This window comes from Melanotaenia boesemani, chromosome 4, assembly GCF_017639745.1.
Source record: "Melanotaenia boesemani isolate fMelBoe1 chromosome 4, fMelBoe1.pri, whole genome shotgun sequence".
Classification (NCBI taxonomy): domain Eukaryota; kingdom Metazoa; phylum Chordata; class Actinopteri; order Atheriniformes; family Melanotaeniidae; genus Melanotaenia; species Melanotaenia boesemani.
Genome location: NC_055685.1, coordinates 10,154,498 through 10,174,003, shown reverse-complemented (window position 1 = coordinate 10,174,003; position 19,506 = coordinate 10,154,498). Strand labels below are relative to the sequence as shown.

The 19,506-nt window shown below is 38.7% G+C and overlaps 1 protein-coding gene across 5 annotated transcripts; it reads right to left on the bottom strand.

The window, feature by feature from the left end:
• Positions 1-3,260: 3,260 nt before the first annotated feature.
• Positions 3,261-18,922, bottom strand: keap1b (kelch-like ECH-associated protein 1b). 5 transcript variants are annotated; one of them, XM_041982713.1, is made up of 7 exons: positions 18,840-18,922; positions 14,049-15,319; positions 12,715-12,960; positions 10,407-11,083; positions 8,108-8,313; positions 7,264-7,440; positions 3,261-3,869 (listed from the first exon to the last, which is right to left on the bottom strand). In XM_041982713.1, exons 2-7 carry the CDS (start codon positions 14,352-14,354, stop codon positions 3,631-3,633), a joined length of 1,851 nt encoding a protein of 616 aa, XP_041838647.1. In that variant the 5' UTR covers positions 14,355-15,319; positions 18,840-18,922; the 3' UTR covers positions 3,261-3,630. The 5 variants fall into 5 exon arrangements, with proteins under 5 accessions (XP_041838647.1, XP_041838644.1, XP_041838646.1 ...); XM_041982710.1 differs by having other exon boundaries at positions 18,782-18,901; XM_041982712.1 differs by having other exon boundaries at positions 18,786-18,901.
• Positions 18,923-19,506: the final 584 nt, after the last annotated feature.

The window sequence follows — 19,506 nt, the reverse complement described above, 5'->3', positions numbered from 1 at the left end:
AATGAGATGTGTTCACAGCATTCATGAGTGGTCATTAGACGGCATATCTACTCACTACCACATAATCAAAGAAAAGCAAATGCACAAGTAACCTATGCTTTTGGTTAAATTTAAACTGGTAGCACTGGATTGTTTGAATTTAATGTGGAAGCGGGTTTTTAATCAGTAAGGAGTTCTAGCTCCCTCTAGTGGCCACTATTGTTTGTAACACCAACATTTGTATATATGATACAAAATTAGGTCTGGAGATAAACTTACTGGTCACTTCATAAGGTACAATTTTCAATTGCTGGTTAACTCAAATATCTAACCAGCCAAACATAGCAGCAACTTAAGCAAGCATGTAGTCATGTAGACATGGTCAAGACGACTTGAAATGAGGAAGAAAGGCGAATTAAATGACTGAATGGGACATGGTTGTTGGAGCCACGCGGACAGATTTGAGATTTTCACACACAACCATCTCTAGAGTTTACATGGTCTGAAAAAGAGGAAAATATCCAGAAAGAGGCAGTTGTCTGGACTAAAACACCTTGTTGATGGTAGAGGAGAATTAACATTGTGGAAGTAATTCTAATGCAGGCTTTTTTCTACCACATTTATTATCGTATTATAGATATTTAAAAAAAAAAACTTATTGAAGTTGTTGGGTAGACTCAGTTTTTGTTTGTATTTTGCAGAGTAATTAGCATCAGTAACAGCCTGTTTCCTTTAATGATGCTTCAACTGCAGCTTTCTTCTGCTGTTTGAAGATCCCTCTGACAATATATCATTGAATTGGCCTGAAGGATATTCCTAGAAAATCTCTGGATTGTTTTTTAGGCCTTTCCCATGTGCACTGTGAAGCGTTTCCAGCGCGTTGCTGCATTTGGTGGATTTTAAGTGTGCCACTGATGAGGATTCTTCTGTCACATTAATACACATGGGTGACCCAGTGATATCAGAAGCCATGCATGCTGATGCCATCGCGCTGCTTACATGTGTTACAGGTGTTGTTTTATACCATGAAAGTGCCATTTAAGTATAGTTCAGGCTTTTTGGAGTTCTTGTTGACAGTCTATTCTGATCTTTCTTTATGAGCCTTTTGAATAGTTTGCATCTTGTAGTGAAACATCTGAAGTCTTTGATAACATGCCTCCTTCATGGAGTTTTTCTTTTGGCTGGATGATGTGAGCCGGTTTTTTTTTTGATCATCCACCACAGTTGGCTTCTGTGGAGGTCCAGACCTGTATGAATTTACTTTAACTTATAACTCTATTCCCGCTCTCCCGGTTTTTGATGGACTTTAAAAAATTTCTGCAGCTTTATGAGCTCCTTTGACGGCATGTTGTAGGTTCTAAACCTTCAAGCCAATTCAGATAAATACCCTCTAATAGATTTCTTAATAAGCTAAACTGAAATATTTCTAGCTTTAACTGCATACTCACAGATCACATCAAGGAGATTTTGATAGAATGTTGAAAAATAAAAGAGAAGAAAAAGAATAATAACAACAAGCAAAACTAGAGCAGTACAAGAAACATGTTTATACTTTTGTTTGCTGGAGAAAAAAGTACAAAGCAGACTTTAAATATTCTAATTTCCATTCCAACTATTGACAGGAGAGAAAGAGTCTCTTTCAAGGTGAAGCATTTTTTTCTTTAACAAACATCCAAAATAAGCATTAACAGGCATTTCCACTTAGTTCCAACGCATGCTGGTTATCCAAAAACACTACACCAAGAGTCAGATTCAATACAAAGCTGATGTCAGTTTAAAGGAACAAGAAAATCAAAAAGAAATCTGAACAAATAAATAAAAAAGTGAACTCTGAAATTCTGTACAAGACTTCTTAGATTATCAATGTACAAAACAGCTCTTAAAAACTTTTTTTTAGCTTAAATTGCTGTTACAAATACTTATTTAAGCAAGTTTCTGTCATTAGTATACAGTATCTGAACACTAATGCACAAACATGGTCACTTGTGTTTCTGAGGTCTCGGATATGAAAAGAAGAAGAAAACTCTGCAGGTGAAGTGATCTTAAGTCTGTCAGTGGTTACTGTATTTCTTTAATATAAAGACACATTCAGTGAGACGCTTGAATCCAGGTTTTCTAATGCTACAATATTCCATTTCCTCTAAACGCGGTCAAAAATGATTTCTACATCATAAATTGTGCTTTGCACAACGATCACCCCAGATTCTCTGAGCATGAGGAGACAATCAGCAAGATTTTGTCCACATTTTTTTTCTCTAAAATTTCACATTCTCTGAATTTACTAGTGAAAGGACACCACTGTTCAGATGCAGTTACTTTAAAGCCCTGCATCTCTTGTACCCACATTTGAATCAGAGACATTGGGCTCCATGTAACAAACACTTAAGACAGATTTGCTCTCAAGCTGCATGTACCAGTAGTTGTGGTGAATGGTCATATTATTATTGCTGCTTTGGGTGATAAACGTTGTCCACATCACCTCCTGCTTTAGAAACATGCATTTAGTCGCCAGTCCTGCACACAATCCCAGCTTCATGAGGGCTGTGATATATGATCATTGTTGGAAATGTTATAAAGATCTAGGGTGATTAAGGTCAGTGTAATATGTTAAACTGAACTTGATCATACGAACAAGTGTTTATCCACTTATTTAGTCTACTTTATATTTTTAAAATTTAATTACAGCCAGACAAAACTATGAAACACCTGTGTGTATAATGTCTAGATTAAATGTGAACGCAAGGAAAACATTTTAGAAACTGGAATGTATTGTAGGACTGTTAATTTTAGCAATGAGTACTTATTGAACTAGCGACTGTGTGTCAGGTTCCTTTGACTCCCGTTACAGTCATGTATGAAAGGCGGGAAGCTGTTCTGGGACTTACCTCCCTCCACAAAACAAAGATTAAAAAGAGAGAAAAAAATCACAAGCCACACTTCAGAAGACTGCTAGGTTTACTATATAACTACTGATTTTCAGCATCAAGCACCAAAGCTGTTGTGTGCGAAATTCTTTTGCCATTGTTGCAGGTACATGTAGCCTACTCTTGAAAGGGGGAAAAAAATGAAAAGGTTTTAGATAGAAATATAATAAAATGTTCTTTCATGCAACCCACCATCACTCAGGTGACCATCTGGATTATCTTCACCAGTTTTCACACATGGACCAAGTCTGTGGGTCCCTAAACAACATACTGATAACATTAACACCAACAGGAACCGTAATGGCACTTGTGACCCTACTGCCTATACAAACAAGTGCTACTTTTGTTGCCATAATCTATTTTTTTTATCTCTCCTTAGATTTAAATGAAAAATAAAATGACTTTCTAAGTTTTCAGCCCTTTTCAAGTAGAAGATGGTCTGAGGGCTTGAAGAGCCAGATGTGAACATGCAGATGAACTGAGCTCTGTCACATTATAGCACAAACAAATTAATCAGATGTCATGAGGAAGAAACTAGACTGAGGGCCATCATGGATAGTTAATGCTAATAATCAGCTCATATCAGCAGTGCACTGAGAAGGAAATACTACTCTTGTGTTTTCTTTTTTTCTTCCACTTTTAAAGTCAGTGAGGCAGGGTGTGGCATTTCAGCTTGGGTCAGAGCTGAGTTTTGGAGCGAGGGTGACAACGTCAAACTTCACGTGGCTTACACAAAGGGTCCAGTGAGGTGACAACCAGCTTTGGCAGATTGACTGGTTGGCGACGGTGCACCTCTCTCCCTCTCAGAGTTCTGACACTGCAGCAGATCCTTTTGGCAGGGCTCCATAGTGACAGCCACACCCACGCCGCTACGCCCCGATGTCATGTGCGTCACCTCCGACCAGGTGTCCTGCTCTGGATCGTAACACTCCACGCTGTCCAGGAAAGTGTTGCCATCATAACCTCCTGTAAAGCATAAGGATGTTTTGCTTTTAGACTTTTGTTAAGAATTAAAAATAATAACTTCACTTTTGGGTGAGTTGCATGTGGAAAGTACCTTTAGTACATACTGAGGTTCAATATGAAGAATAATCTGTTTTGAAGAGAATATACTGGATAATCTTTTGAGCAAATGTTTAATATTCAAAGCCAAGTTACCACAGTCATTGTGGGAAAAAAGTAATCTTGTCCTGACCATGTTGCAAAATTGGGTAAACACACCCTCACAATAAAAAGCTTCACCACATATTATACCTTGTTATTTATCTGAAAAACCCTACAAATAAGCATTGTGTGAAAAGCTTCAGTACACTTCATGGTTCTCTATAAAAAAAAAAACTCGCAGTCATGTTGATCTGCCACTGAGACTCTGAACCAGTAAGGGGAGTAGAAACCAGGGCAGAATGGGCCTGACTCAGGTCAGCATCATGGAACTTCCTGTTGCATCCAGCGGTTTTTTCGACACTTTGCTGACTCTGTCACGACTAATCGATTAGTCAGAACGGTGCGCAAAGCCAATGGCTTTTTATTAAAAGTCAACGTTTTGTTTGGAGAAGTTATGTCTCATTGTGGGGTGGGGGGTGTCGGAGCAGAGAAAGTTGCTGTAAGAAATTTCCTGTTTAGCGGTGAATGCTTTGCTACCAGCTTTAGAAAGAAACACCACACAGCTCTAGCTCCAGCAGCGTCCTGTGTCTGCTTCATCACTGCTGGGTAAAGTGAAGGGAGCTAACCCTGAAGCTAGCTGCAGTTTCACCCAGGAGTAATGGCCTCTCCTCCGCCTCCCAACGTCAGTGCGGCAGCAGAAAGTTTAGCAGCTGTTTCTGAGATTTCACTGATAATGGAGGCAACAGACACTGTTAATAAACCCTCAGACATGTTGCTTTAGGAGCAAATAGACCAGAGGGAAAGACGAGGAAAATAACTGGTTTTGATGTTGCTGAACGCTGACATACAGTTCTTGTTTTTTTATTTATTTATTTTTTGTCAGTTTAGAGTGAACTTGCTGGGATGTTCACTCCTGGGAGATTGAATGTTTTCCACTTGAGAATAATCTTTCTCCCTACAGAATGATGGAGTCCTTCCCAGATTCATGTGTGGCAACAGTTCCTTCTCTAATATCACTGCTGATTTTTTTCCTTGTATCAACCATGGGCGTAGATTCAGGTAGGGACGATAGGGACATGTCCCTACCCTACCAATATCCAGCAACTCCTTATTTGCCCTTACCATTTACTGTGGCACAGGACAGCTAAGAGTTTACTGCGCTCTCTCAGCAGCAGCGCTGCGTTAAGTCCCACCTTACTAACTATTTACACTATTTACTTGTGTTTTTTGCTACATGATTGGCTGTCACCGCTGTCAGACTAGTTCATGGTCAGCGCTGAGCATCTGTGTAGGTGCTAATGGTGGTTTGTCTTCAGTCAGAACTTCAGGAGCAAAGAAAAGATAAGACATCAGGAGGTATTTTAGAGTGAGTCAATGTAAAAGTTTAAGTAACAAAGAAATTATTTTCCCAGTGCCATTGTGTCATGAATAATGGGGATAATAGCAGCCACTAAGCTAAAAACTTGTTTCCTTATCATGAATCAATGTGTTATTTTGTCAGGTGACAGAATCAAAGCTGCAGATAGTTTAGAGAGAGGAGGAGATGAGGAAGGTGAAGAGGAAGGTGAGGTTTACTTCTAAGAGATGTGACTTGAACTACATAATTGAATAAAATCTAATCAGTCATAATACCACATAGTGAAGTGTTAATCTGACCATCACATAGTATTCTACAGACTAAAATAAAGCTGTTTGATGTGGATTAATGCAAAAAAGGCCCATAATTATTTTAACATGGGTTACAATTAAAATGAGAAATGAAAAAAATTATGAACATTTCCTCTAACATAACAAATTCTGTGCAGTTACAATTAGCCAAAGTGATCACATAAGATTTTCTTATTCAAAATGTGCTGTGTAACAACGGTTTGTGACTTAATAATTCTTTCTGTTATTGTTTACGTTTTCCTTCATGGTTTTATTATGTTTATTAATATAAGTAGTGGATTTCTTGTACTGAAGGATTAAAGAACATTTCTGTTTGTAAAAATAAGTTGCTTGGTGCGAACAATACTGATGCAAAGTAAATCTGCCAACAGATGTCTTCATCTCATAAAATTCATAAAAGAAATCATTAAGTAAAACAGACCTGTATTCAGGTTAGCAAAAAGACCAGATTTTAATACCACTGAATAGAATTATTTGCATTATAAACTTCTGCTTGTTTAGATTTTCCATCCACTCAATTATACGATTGAGCTAATAAATGTCTATCATTAGTGCACAAAAACACTTGCCAACTAGTTGCTCTTTGGACCAATTTTATGTCCCTACCAATGTCAAAATCAAAGCTACGCCCTTGGTATCAAAACACTTAAATGCTTCTGACTAGCAAACTGCCAAAACCTTTAACTTTTTATAGAGCTGATCTCACCTTCTGATGGTCACTGTCAGCATCTGGCAGATACTTACTCGCCCGATTCTTACAGAAGAAGTAAGATTGTACTTAGTTTTTCATGTAGTGCTTCAACATTTTTTCATAGTTTTGGTGAAAAAAACAACAACTGTGTAATATGTTGTGTATTTTTGATAATTTCACATTGTATTTACCTATTTTTAAACTGGTGGGAAACACATGGATCTCAAACGGATAAAAGAGTGTCCTTTTTCGTGTTCATATCATGTTCAAAACCAACAGACACGTCCAGACCTGAATTTTCCCTCTCCCACATGAGGCACATGGAGGCTGTCTATATATCAGACACGTTCTTACAACTAAACATACTTAGTTTGTTATCCTCATAGAAAACAAACCAAGTAAGTTCTGCCTTCTTGTTCGGATAGAGCAATAAGGCAGGATATGACACCCAGTCTCCATTCTCACAGAGTTCAGTCAATCAACATGCATACTAAACTACTAAGGAGCTAGTAGTGAGGACCATGTTAAAGCATTGACCTGAATCAATTGCATACAATTGCATCCTAAATCGATTAAAAATAAACCTCAATGCAGGATGTAAGAGTACAAATTTATATCTATAAAAGCTTCCGTCAACATCCACACTGTTTGAGTGCAGGCCCTTTGAGATGATAAATAGTTTATTCTTTTTGAAGTCAGGTCGCAGTAAAAAAAAAAAAAAAAAATAGTTTTAGTGCTCTTCTAACATTAGAAAATATTGCATTTTATGACAAGTTCATGTCAATGAAAACATTCAATCCTAACAGGATAATTATCAATACTGACTGCAGAATTCATACAATATATATCTTGGTTTGGTACTTTTCTTTTAACTAAAAGTTTCTAGTTACTACTCACCTAATACATAGATGCGTCCGTGTAAGGCAGTGACTCCCAGAGCGCTGCGCCTGTGCCTCATGGAGGCAGCAAAGTTCCATGTATCTGTTTCTACATCATAGCGCTCTACTGAGTTCAGCTGGTTGGTGCCATCATATCCGCCCATCACAAAGATGTGATTTCCCAGTGCACACACACCTAAAATTAGACAAAGGCTGGTTTATTTAAAAATTGAAAATCTTGATAAAAAGACCATCTTTCAGACATGCTGGATACTTGAGTATTTGCAGATAATGACTACAATATAAATGGGTAATAATGGACACATGGCAATCATATAGCTGCACCACATCTGAACAAGGTGTGTTCTAATAAGAGGAAGCAAGTATTGGAACAGGACATCGCTTGCAGTAATGGAGAGCTTTACATATCCTACTGTTTAGGATCAAACAAAATGAGGTAACACATTTAGACTGGGTGTAACATACACTCTATTTTCAATTTTTTAACTTGGCCAAGTTTTTGCTAAATAAACGGCTGAGATTGTTTTAGCAGATTTCAAATGCAGGAAAGGACCATCCTTGTTTATTATGTGCCAATCGGTAAAGCTTTAGATCTGAAAGACGATGTACTTTTGTCTTTGTCACATGACTGTCTGCATGTATACACATGCATGAATCAAACCTTTAGGCATTTTTTAAGGAGTTATTGGAAACCCCGCCAGGGTTTGAAAGGCTGTTTCTAAACAAACCTTCAGTCTAAATGAGTTACAACAAACAGCATCTACTGCAGGTTTTTTAGATAAAAAGAAGAAAACTGGCACAATTAGCTGACTATGTTCAGCAGATGTAAATTTTCTCCTCACCTGCGCCGGACCGCACAGTGTTCATCGGGGCCATGGTCCTCCACTCATCCCTGTCAGGGTTGTAGCATTCACAGGAACTGAGCCGGTTGGCACCATCAAACCCCCCCACTGCATAAAGCAGCCGGTTAATGACAGCAACGCCCACACCTATACGCCGCGTTAACATTGGGGCTACCAGCTGCCACTGGTCCCGCTCTGGATCATACCTGAGGAGAACAAACACAGAGAGAAAGACCTTTGCTTAACCTTTTGCTTTTAAATATCCATTTCCAGAAGGTGCTTTCAGTGTACTCTATTTGTAAGTACACATTATACTCATAAACGGCTTATTTAGATGTAGAAAAAAACAAAAACAAACCAACTTCGAAAAAGAAAGAAGTGAACATAAAGTCAGGAGTTACACATGTCTGACTGACATTGTTTCTTCATTCTTGAAATATGTTTTGTGGTTTTATGAATTCATTTAACAATGAACTCTTGCTTTGACTATTTCCACTGAGGTATATACTCAAACTATAAAGTGTTTCTTTTTCAGGGCATGTCACAAATAAAAATAAACAGTTCCTTTCTAAAAATATCTGATACGAGTATGACCGGAGGAAAAATGTTGCTGGTCTGGATTTGGCTTTGCTAATTTTCTCCAGGAAATAAGAGCAAATAGGGGAACTGCTATTGTTGAGGTTGATCTTCTTTCAGTTCATATAATGTGTTTTAAACTCAAAACTGACTCTTTTTAGATATTAAATAGTCAATTTCATGATGTAAATCCATGTTGTATACTTGATAATGGAATCAATAAAGAACCAGATCGACAGGCAGAATTAATAACGGCACTGATTTCAGTAACACCTTATCAGTTCTGATCCCAACTATGATATGATTGTTGTCGTCATGGCATAAATGTCTCACTCTTACTCAGAATAATAAAGAACCAGGCATTCTACCAGATGGAAGAACACCTGACAGATAGCTGATGACTGGAAACCGTTTGCGTTATGCTGAGACCTTCGTCTTGTTGTGCTATGAATGATGTGACAGAGAAGACTCTGAGCCTGTGCGCCCTGATCCATCAGTTTAATAATTAAACTTTGAAACACATTTTGTTAACTTGAGACTCATGCATTAAAGCTTTACTTGACAAATGATTTCCTCCATGCTATTACACTTTTAAGCTTTTTTAATTTTAATAAAGCATTTTTAACCATTTCTTGGGTTAATTAACTTGTTCTTCGCAGTCAGCCAGGAGGATATTAAAGACAAGTTTTTACTGGGTTCTCACTTTTATATAAAGGCAGTAAAAGACTGCAGTAACTGTAGCACAGATTCATCTCTCAGTATTTGTGTTTCTTCTGTGGAAGGTCACATTGTTTGTCTTTGATTATAGTAAGAGAGCATTGAGACAGGTTTGGCATGTTCTGCTTTCACGTAGATTGCGGTTTAGCATGTTAATAATTGACATTTTAGGACTAAGGGCAGAGTTTGGTTAAATTTACAGCCTTGAATAAAAATTATGTACTAAATTCACAGTACATTATATAACCTGAGTGGTTATGGCCTGTGCTACATGGTACACTTAAGTCATTTGCATACTCAAAAACCTGCATTGACAGATATAATGAACATGTACACACAGACCTAACATATTTTTAATATCATTATCAAGCAGTGGCTGAACACAGAATAATGTTAATTTACAAGTAAGAACTGGAAATGGTGTTAATGCAAAACTCAAAGTTTAAGTAGTTTCTGAAAAGAGAAAAAAATGGACTCTGGAGTGGAAGTGAAAGTGTTTTGCTTTAAGTGAATTGAAAAAGTGTCACACCCCACTGAAAACATGGCCTTATTCTAAGCTCTCACTAAATTGTATAACACCACTTTATTTCCTTTAAGATTAAAACAGTCATGAAAGCTTTGCACAAGGTAAAAATAAATTACAGGAAGAGGAACGTTAGCAGATAATTTCCAGGAAGCTACCCGATTCCTTTTCTTGCAGTACATACTGACCTCAGACAGTCAACAGTTTAAAACTTAAGTCTGTACTATAAATATCACCTGAACTGAGGCAAACCACACAAACACTAACATACTCGTATAATTTCAGATCAACAGGACTTTAAATCAAAGCACTGAATCAGATGCACCTCCTGTTATTATCTGCATTTCACTAAACTTTAACCATACAGACGTAAAGGCATTAATTTAGCAGTGGCTCTCGTCTTTATGTCAATAGAATTATTTCAGTATAAAAATAAATAACAGGGTGACATCAGCCTCTTCATTAAGTACTAAGTTTACTTACCTTTCCACGCTATTATGATGAATGCAGCCGTGTGAACCACCAACAGCGTATATCATGCCATCGATGACGCCGACCCCGATTCGGTTCCTGGGAACACTCATTGGAGCACACGGCAGCCAGCAGTTGTTCATAGGATTGTAGCAGTCCAAAGCATTTGAGTCCATGTTGCCATCAGGCGCGTTGTTTCTACCACCAACAGCATAGAAAAGCCCACTGATCACACAGGCTGCCAGACCACTGCGAGGTACCTGCAGGTCCGCTAACCTCAGCCAGGCTCCCGTGCAGGGATTATACGCCTCCAGGTAGCTGAGAGACTGACGGAAATAACCCCCAGCTGTGTAGATGAGCTGTGGCACCTTTGGAGTTCTACAAGGAATAAGTTTGGTGGGTTTGTGGAGGGTGAGGTCTTGGAAGATCTGGGCCAGGTAGTCTTTACACTGTGGATCCCAGTCCAAAGACTGGAGCTGGGCCTGGAGGAAGTTGGGGGTGAGGGAATGGCAGCGGACAGCCAGGAGTAAGGCTTGGACATACGGACGCCGGTTCTCTCGGTCGTACCGCACCCAGGCCACACATGCCTGGAAGACTTCAGACTCGCAGCGCACGTTGAGCTCGTCCCGGCTGATGAGGTTGACCAGCTGGCAGTGGGTCAAGTTGAAGAACTCCTCCTGGGTTGCTATCTGGAACACGAGAACAAGACAAGTTGTTAATAACTTATTTTGTCTTTCGAATGCTGAGATTTGAACACTAAATCACTTATATTAAACAAAACTATACTCATGTATCTAAACACTGAAAATCATAAATATGTGGAGTACAACTGCATCTAAGAATTAATTTCTTTTTTACTTAATCTGATTAAGTTCTTAATTTGTTTTACCAATCAAACTGTATAGTATCAAAATGGCAACAAACCTAAATTGTCTTCTACTTACTCACATATTTCACTCAAATATTTTATATATTTTCTGATTCACAAGAACTTAAAAAATCATTTAAAGTAATAAATAATTCAACTTTTGTAAATGTTTGCTGTGTTATAATAAAAAATAACTGCCTGTAAACAGAGACCAAGCCACGTTTAAACTAAAAGCTGGCTGGGCAATTACATGCAGATTCCCATCGGGGTTTATAACATTCAATATGCTGATATAAATTCAGAGAAAAATGCTTGGGGCAATCATGAAATGGCAACAATACACACAGTCGCTTGTCCAACAAAGAATCTCCATCTCCTTCTTGTACAGCACTGTAAGCAGAGTTACTCTAAAGCCCCATTGATATGACAAATCCAATTTAAAAAATCCAGCTCTTGCAAGAAATCATATCTTTGTGTGACACTTGGGTCAAATGATAAGATTATTAGATGACAGCACAACAACAAGATAAGATTAATCGTATCAGGGAGGTTAAATTCTACAGAAAATTGGCTTCCTGCCGTGAAAGTCGTAATACATTTCTGAACAAATCTCCAGAGAAGCACATATTCCAAACATTACATCACTTTTACATTAATTTCTTGCAAGTAGTAAGAAACAGAATATTCTTCCATAAAGGGTTAAGCTAGTTTCCTTCAGGAAGACTCACTATGGTTTTATGAACAGCTGAGTGGAGCCACAGTTCAAAGTCGATCTGGTCATGTAACTGGGCCACGGTCTTTGGCCCAGTAGATTTGCACAGGAGGAAAATCAAGTTATTGATCTGTATGTCTGCCACCACGATACTGTGGACTGTGTGGGAAAATGTCCGAGACTGCCCTTTCATCTCATTTACTCTGCACTGTACAGTCATCGTAGCAGCTAGGTATGCTTCAAACACAGACAGATCTACTCACTCGCAGTGACTCATTCTCACTGCACACAGGCCTGAGGCAGATAAGTCTGACAATAAAAGCCAGAACGGAGGAAGTGAAAGAGAATTTACCTACAAAACACTAAACACACAAGTGCTCAGGTTGAAAACCTTCTGTAAATACTAAAGTTACGCCTTTGAATTCAGGTTTTGAATAGTCCATCTACATTTATAATGTAGCATTAAAACCTGTATAAACCTCTCACACTTTTTGAATGCGTTTCTCCTCAACTGAAGAGACAGCCGTACTTTCCTAGGATTAATCACAAATTTACTAAACAAATTTACACAAAAAGTTTCATGTGAAACTTTCCTCTCACATGCTGCAGATTTTCTGTCCTTTTAAAGACGCTGAGAATACTTATTTGTGGGGGGAAAAAAAAAAAAAAAAAAAAAAAAAACTTGACAAGGCTTTAAACTGATCTCATTACTTTAATTTTGAATGCCATTTCGGGCTTACCTGGCTGAAGTTCAAATAGATGTATTCTCTGGCCTTCTGGTGGAGCTCTGTGCAACCAATCTGCTCAGCGAAGCTGGCGATGCCGATGGCGTTGCTGGGGTCAAGCTGCTGGACAAGGAAATCGCAGCATGCCTTAACCACGCTGTCTATCTGGTACATGACGGCGCCATTCATCACATGGATGACACACTTCTCGCCCACAGAGATGCTGGCTGTGTAGGCAAACTCTATCAGTCTATCCATGACCTGAGATAAGATCAAGGAAGAAAAAGTTATGAGGAGGGATAAACTCTGAAAAGGCTTTCCACCTTTTCATTTCTCCCAGACGGGAACAAACAGATTATCATGTAATAAACATCAATCCTGCTCCATCTGATCGGACCTAAACTCATTTTAAACTAGGGATGTCTTTATTATAGACTTTATTGATACAGTCAGTGTCAGAGAAAGAATTATCACGATTATTATACAATAATTTCCCAACAATATAATTATGTAAAATCCCACAGACATTCCTCATAGGTCTTTAAGTCTTATTTATATCAATCTTTTGATGCCAACATAAACAAATAAGGTTGGCATCAAAAAGTAAATACAGGTCACATTCCAACCAAATCACCTCTGCTATTTAAACAATAAATAAATACTACAAAATTACTTTGGATTTCTTTCTGTGAAAACATATGCCTGGACTTGGGAGGCATCTTTCTGTAAACTACTTAGAAAAAGGCTCTGAACATTTATTTTGAACAAGAGTAGAAACTTTTTGAACATGGGGAAAAATATCCAGCAAGCTTTTGACTTCCAGCTGTACTTTAGTAGAAAAGCTGCTGTTTGAAATAAAAATAATACTGGATAACAATAATTTTTCATACAAATGGCTAAAATACCGCATGTAGCCAACATGCTGATGTTTTATAATTTGTTTTTGTTGCATGAATTGCATTGATCTAACAATATGGTTTGAGTTTAATCCCTTATGGAAAATTACATTTAGTTTGTGATTAATGATGAAATTATGTAATAGGGACATCCCAATTCTAAACTATAACCCCCCCCAAATCAAAACATTACTTATCTCTGTAATCAAAAGCAATTACAAACCAGTTTCACACCAAACCAGTATGATTATTCAGATGTTCTTAAGATGACAGATAAACTCCATGTTTTTGGTTCTTAACCTGGTTTATTTAAAGAAGAATAGTGGGTTCTTTGCTTAGACATTGCAAGATAACTGGGGTTTGGTTTAGAAAGTAGGGAAAAGAAAAAAACCTAAGGCAAATAAATAGCAGTTGTTATTATTCTTCACATTCTCCCCCAGCTTTCTGACTTACCCTGGGGTGAATCCCTTCAATGGGAACCAACTCCATCCCGCACTCCTTCAGGCCGTTGGTAAACATGGCCCGAAAGACGGGGGACGAGGAGGCCAGCACCACCTTGTGCGCCACGAAATCCACCGCCTCCAGGTCCTTGTAGCGCACCCGCAGCGTGACGTCACACAGCTGCCGCTCCAGACGCAGCTCGTTCATGATGGCGAAGGCAGCCGACGTATGGCTCTCCAGCGTGTAGCTGAAGACACGGTGACCATTGCGCGTGGATGGAGTCACCAGCGCCTTGCATTCTGTCAGGCACTCTGTCATTTCCTATTAACCCTTTCTCCTCCTCAATCTCTTTCTCAGGAACAGGGGGCAGTGTTATGGAGCATCCTTGCACCACATGCAGGCATGGGTAAAATAAAAGAGCTTAAACTGAGGAGATGGGTAGGTAGCCACATAAAAAATCCCCAGGGCTTCTGGGTATGCCAGCTATTTATCTGAGTCAAAGTCTTTTTATGAAAAAATGATGACTTTCTTGCTCTTTTCAGTACCTGAGTCCGGTCATAAAGCTCATTATGCCATCACTAGAAACTTGTATGTGAGCTGCCACTCATGGCTGACTGCACTGTTGCACATTGCAGTTCCAACATGATGAAAATTTTCAAAGATAAGGATTCCTCTAGGTTTGTCCAAGTGCTAACTTTGTAGAACAGACCAATAATGTTTCATGAAAATTAAAACTAACACTTAAAGGTAAACACTTCTTGTTCAACTGTTTCTGTTTGTCTTGGCAATAAAATTGTTTTTCTTTCCACTCTGTGCTGACAGGAACTTGGAAAACTTGGCAGAAGAAAAATGACACTGTGTCTCTCTTGTCTACTAGGTAATCTTTTAAAGTTTTCTCCAAATAAATTTATTCAGATTGCTCAAATGTCCTCATTGAAGAAACTCATATGATCCCAAAAGGATTCATTTCAACCTGGTAACTGATTAATTGCTTCAATATCCAACTAGTAATTAGACTACTAGAATAATTAAAACTGACTAAAAAGGTCAACAGTCTGGATGGGATCTCACAGAGTCAGATACTGAAGATAAGGCAGTCGAAACCTTGTTGACCCTGAAGGGCAAGAAGAGATTCAAGTGCCACAAGCGCCAAAATTGTCACCTGGAGCCCTTTAAAATGGAGAGAGGAGAGTTGATGGATCATCTATTCCAGAAACGGCTTCATCGAAGTTGCTCAACACTGGAGTTTGCTTGCACCACTGTGTTTACAACCAAGCTGACAGCTGGGGAGAGAAAGAGACAGAATTTGTATGAATATTATTCACATACATGGAGTCTGCTTCTGATGTGTTCTGTTTACACAAAAACACACATTAGTGCAAGCAAATGACTCAGCATCAATATGTATCTATAGACTTAAACGTATGTTTACCAGTGTATTGACCATTAACCAATGTAATGCCTTACACTCACTGACCCATAATCAACATAGCATGATAAAAACATGCAAATAAAGACAATTCGATTCAATATTTACTCTTTACTGTAAGCAATCCAGCAGTCAGGAAGTTAAGCACGCCATCATAAACAGTTTATTGCATTTATTCCCCACCTAGCTAAAATTAAACTGCAGAAAACAGTCGACAAGAGCTGCAGCAAAACCTCAATTTCAAAAAAATATTGGGAGAAAAGTGAAAGAAGTTAGAGCTGCCTTATTTTGGCATCACACAGTAGCCCTGCACTAATAGAATATCTAGCATGTTTGATATGTTAGAGTAGTCAACGCAGCCAATGGGAATGTAAGAGACAGAGTCAGAGGACATGACAGAGTGAAACCTGCAAAAACATTAAGGAAAGAACTGTGACAAAAAAAAAAAAAAAAAAACAATCTGCAGAGGAAACTGGACAGAATCTGGTCAACACCTGCAAGAACCGAATAACTGATGTTTTGAATGTGTGATACTGTAATAGACTCAAGAGAAGGAATTCACTGCAACAAGCGGGTGAGCAAAACAAGTAAAACCAAAAGCTACTTATATCATCTTAGTTTCAAGACAGGCCTGTTTGCATGACAGCTTCAACTGTTTGATAAAGATCAGTGAAACGAACTGAGAGATAAGTTTGGCAAGAAATTATAATGTGTGACACCACTGTTGTAGATCAGCCAGCAGGACGAACACACTATGACTTCAACAGTAACAACCATAAGAGAAATACAACAATCCAATGATAGTGAAAGTCAGCAGATTAATGACCCATATCTGGTGTGCCATGTCTGCAGCAGAGGACGTGGGGGCAATGACAAGGCATAATTAACAGAGCATAAACTCAGGATGACATTTCATACAAGAAAACCACATGACCCCTTCCCAACCATGGATCCTGTTATCTCATGACATACCAAAACAATGACTACACAAATAAAGACAACTGCCCAAGCTGTTAAATGAGTGTATAATTACAACATTGCTTGAAAATTGTTACATTAGGATAATCTCTAACATGATCAGTTATCTCTATTAAGTGGTAATAATTTGAATATTTCTATCAGTTTTATCAAGTTGTTTTCATTCAGGTGAATGAAGATTATTATGAAAATGGATGTATGCAGACTTGAATAAGGTATATCAAATAATGCGATTAACTTTTTGCAGGCCAACTTAGAACATGCCATTTTTGTTTGATTATTCTGCTGTTCTCATAAAAGTGATTGAGCTGGATGTAATCATTTTTGCTCATTTATTTGCAAATAATAGGGATCATGTAAGTGTATAACAATTGTGGCAAAACTATGCAGAATAATATAACGGTAAAGGTAGAAGGTATAAAGATAGAAGATGACTCTTCAGTCTGGTTTGGAAACTGACACCATGTAAGTACAGATCCACAAAGGACCATTTAACAGATGTAAAGGCATGCAACATATTTAACACCTCGCTTTAGTGCCGTTCAAACTTCTGCTTTTCAGAATGTGAACCGCTGGTAACCGGCACAAAGCACAAAGAACAGAACGATACTGACTGACTGCTGATCTATGAATAGGAAGAGTCATACTTACTCAGCAACAATGATGCTGTACGTGTTCAGCTGTGTGACAATGGGCCCATACGTTACACACACATATATACATATGCTAATGATTACCTGAAGTAGAGATAAGAGGACACAGACAAGCCAATATGGTCTGTGTTCTTTCTCAATCCCCAAGTACTGTTAAGTAACAGAAGATGAGGTCAATAAAAAGCTTACCATGACAGAGCACCCCCCCCCCACACACGTCAACAAATGACGACGTATAAAAGGCCATCATGTAGTTTGCCATAAGATTAGCATGTTAAACTAACTAACTGCAATATGAAATGCATTATGATTCTGATTTATTGCAGTGATTTTCTCTCCTCAGGACTCTGAGTAAAAGTTTCACAACAACTTATTTCTCAATACCACTCTCTCCTAGACAGACTAACAAGCTACTCAAGTATCGGTCTTTACAGGCTGCAGATCTCCAATATTTCAGTAATAACCAACTAAAGGCCACTTTTGAGGTATGACTAACAATATTGACCCTTCTAGTCTGCTTTTAAAGCACAGATTTGTATCATTTGATGCAGGCTGGAGGAGATATTTGCCCTAAAACAAATCCCCATGAAAACAAATCAAATAATGACCCCATCATTTGGCAGGAAATATAAGGTTCTTACCAGATATTTGATTGCTGACAAATTATGTCACATCTGGAATGATTATACTATAGAAGACAAAGATTTGCTCAGGTTTTTACTTACAAAAGTATTTTTTTAAAAGCAGTAAATAACTCGATTAAATATTATTCAGAATATTTAGTGTTAGAATAATAATCGATTTGACAATTTAGTGAGCTGTCAGACCCATGTGTTTTATATCGGGCAAACCAGCAACAATAACAATTTACAGCTGACACAGATGAAGAGAAATGGTGCGCAACTCAAACCCAGTACCCGTTCAAACACTTCCATTGCGTCTCAGAGTGACATAATAGCGAGTTTTAACTTTTCCACGGTGCATTGGAGGACCCCCGCACCTCACTTTTGGAGCCGCCCTTCAGGCCTGCCACACTTGGTTGCCAGTCAGCAGGAGCTGCACAACTGAAATGATCTGAGCGAGTTAAATAGGTGACATATACTTCCAGCCGTGTCACTGATTTTGCAAACCAGGAAAACGAGAGAGAGCATTGGTGCAACAGAAACTCTGCGTATTGCATTGGCTTTTTTGGCAAACAGCTTCCCTCCTCGATGACACATCGTGGACTCCTTACTGAGCCAACAGTGGAACTGTATGTACCAAAACACGACCCAGAAGTGGAGTAGTCCTTACATAAGCCGAGATGGAATTAGATTTCCGCGCCATCTCTACCTACCTGACACGAAGAGCTTTCACACAAAGCGTTTTGTACCCCCTCATTCGCTCGAGGCTCCATCAAGTAATAATTTCTGAGCTTCATTTCATGAAAAATAATCTAAGGGAGATGGCGTGCAAGCAGTACGTGAGTTTGCGGCAAATGTAAACTCAACGGGTCGCGGGATAAAAACAACAAGAGACGCCACAAATAAGTTGAACGTTTCGGAAACAAACCTGACAGCAACACAGGCTCCTCGTAATAGACAGCGGAGTAACGACTACGAACCGACACCCGCACAAACATGCTAACAAATCGCTCTCTGAACATACTTCCAAAAGACCCCAACCCCATTTGCTCTTAAACTTACCCACCCAGGTCGTATTAGTCGTCTCTCGTTGCTTACATGTGTAATAAAGGAAACTCACGTTATCTAGCTCAATTCGTCCATCACGGTCTGTCGAGCTGTGAGCCACATAGGAAGGAGGGGGGGAGGGAAGCGGTAACTCACCGTGACTAAGCATTGTACCGGCCTCCCCTCACCTTCATAATAAGAGTCTGTGTCCAACTGGCTGATCCGCCTCTATTGACGTGTGATAGAGGATGGTGACGTCAGGATGGGCGAGGCTTTCATTCTGAAGGAATCCTCAGAATGAAGGAAAAGCAATGCCAAAATGTAAACGCAGAGCCAAAACTGCGGGTTACTGTCTATCAAATCCGTTATCGACTTATGGTGTGCTACAGTTGTCCAGTAGTTGTCCAGTTGGTGACGTCATTATCATGTGGTTGACTCCAGTTGCACCATTCAGAAAAAATGTATAAAAAAAAATAGCCAAATTGTTAACCTCTTATGCTTTATAAAACTAGAAAATCACAAACACATTGTAAAAATGTGCACCATGAGAACACCAACTAATTTAGGTAATAATGATTAATAAACCACACATATTGACGCAATTTTTCATGAAAAAATGTAATTATCAATACCAACTTGCTACTGTGTACACTAGCATCTCAACAGACACAAAATATAAAGAATTTTAAGAAAGACAGCAATGGACTACAAATGGTACTGGCTGCAGCCATATTTAAATA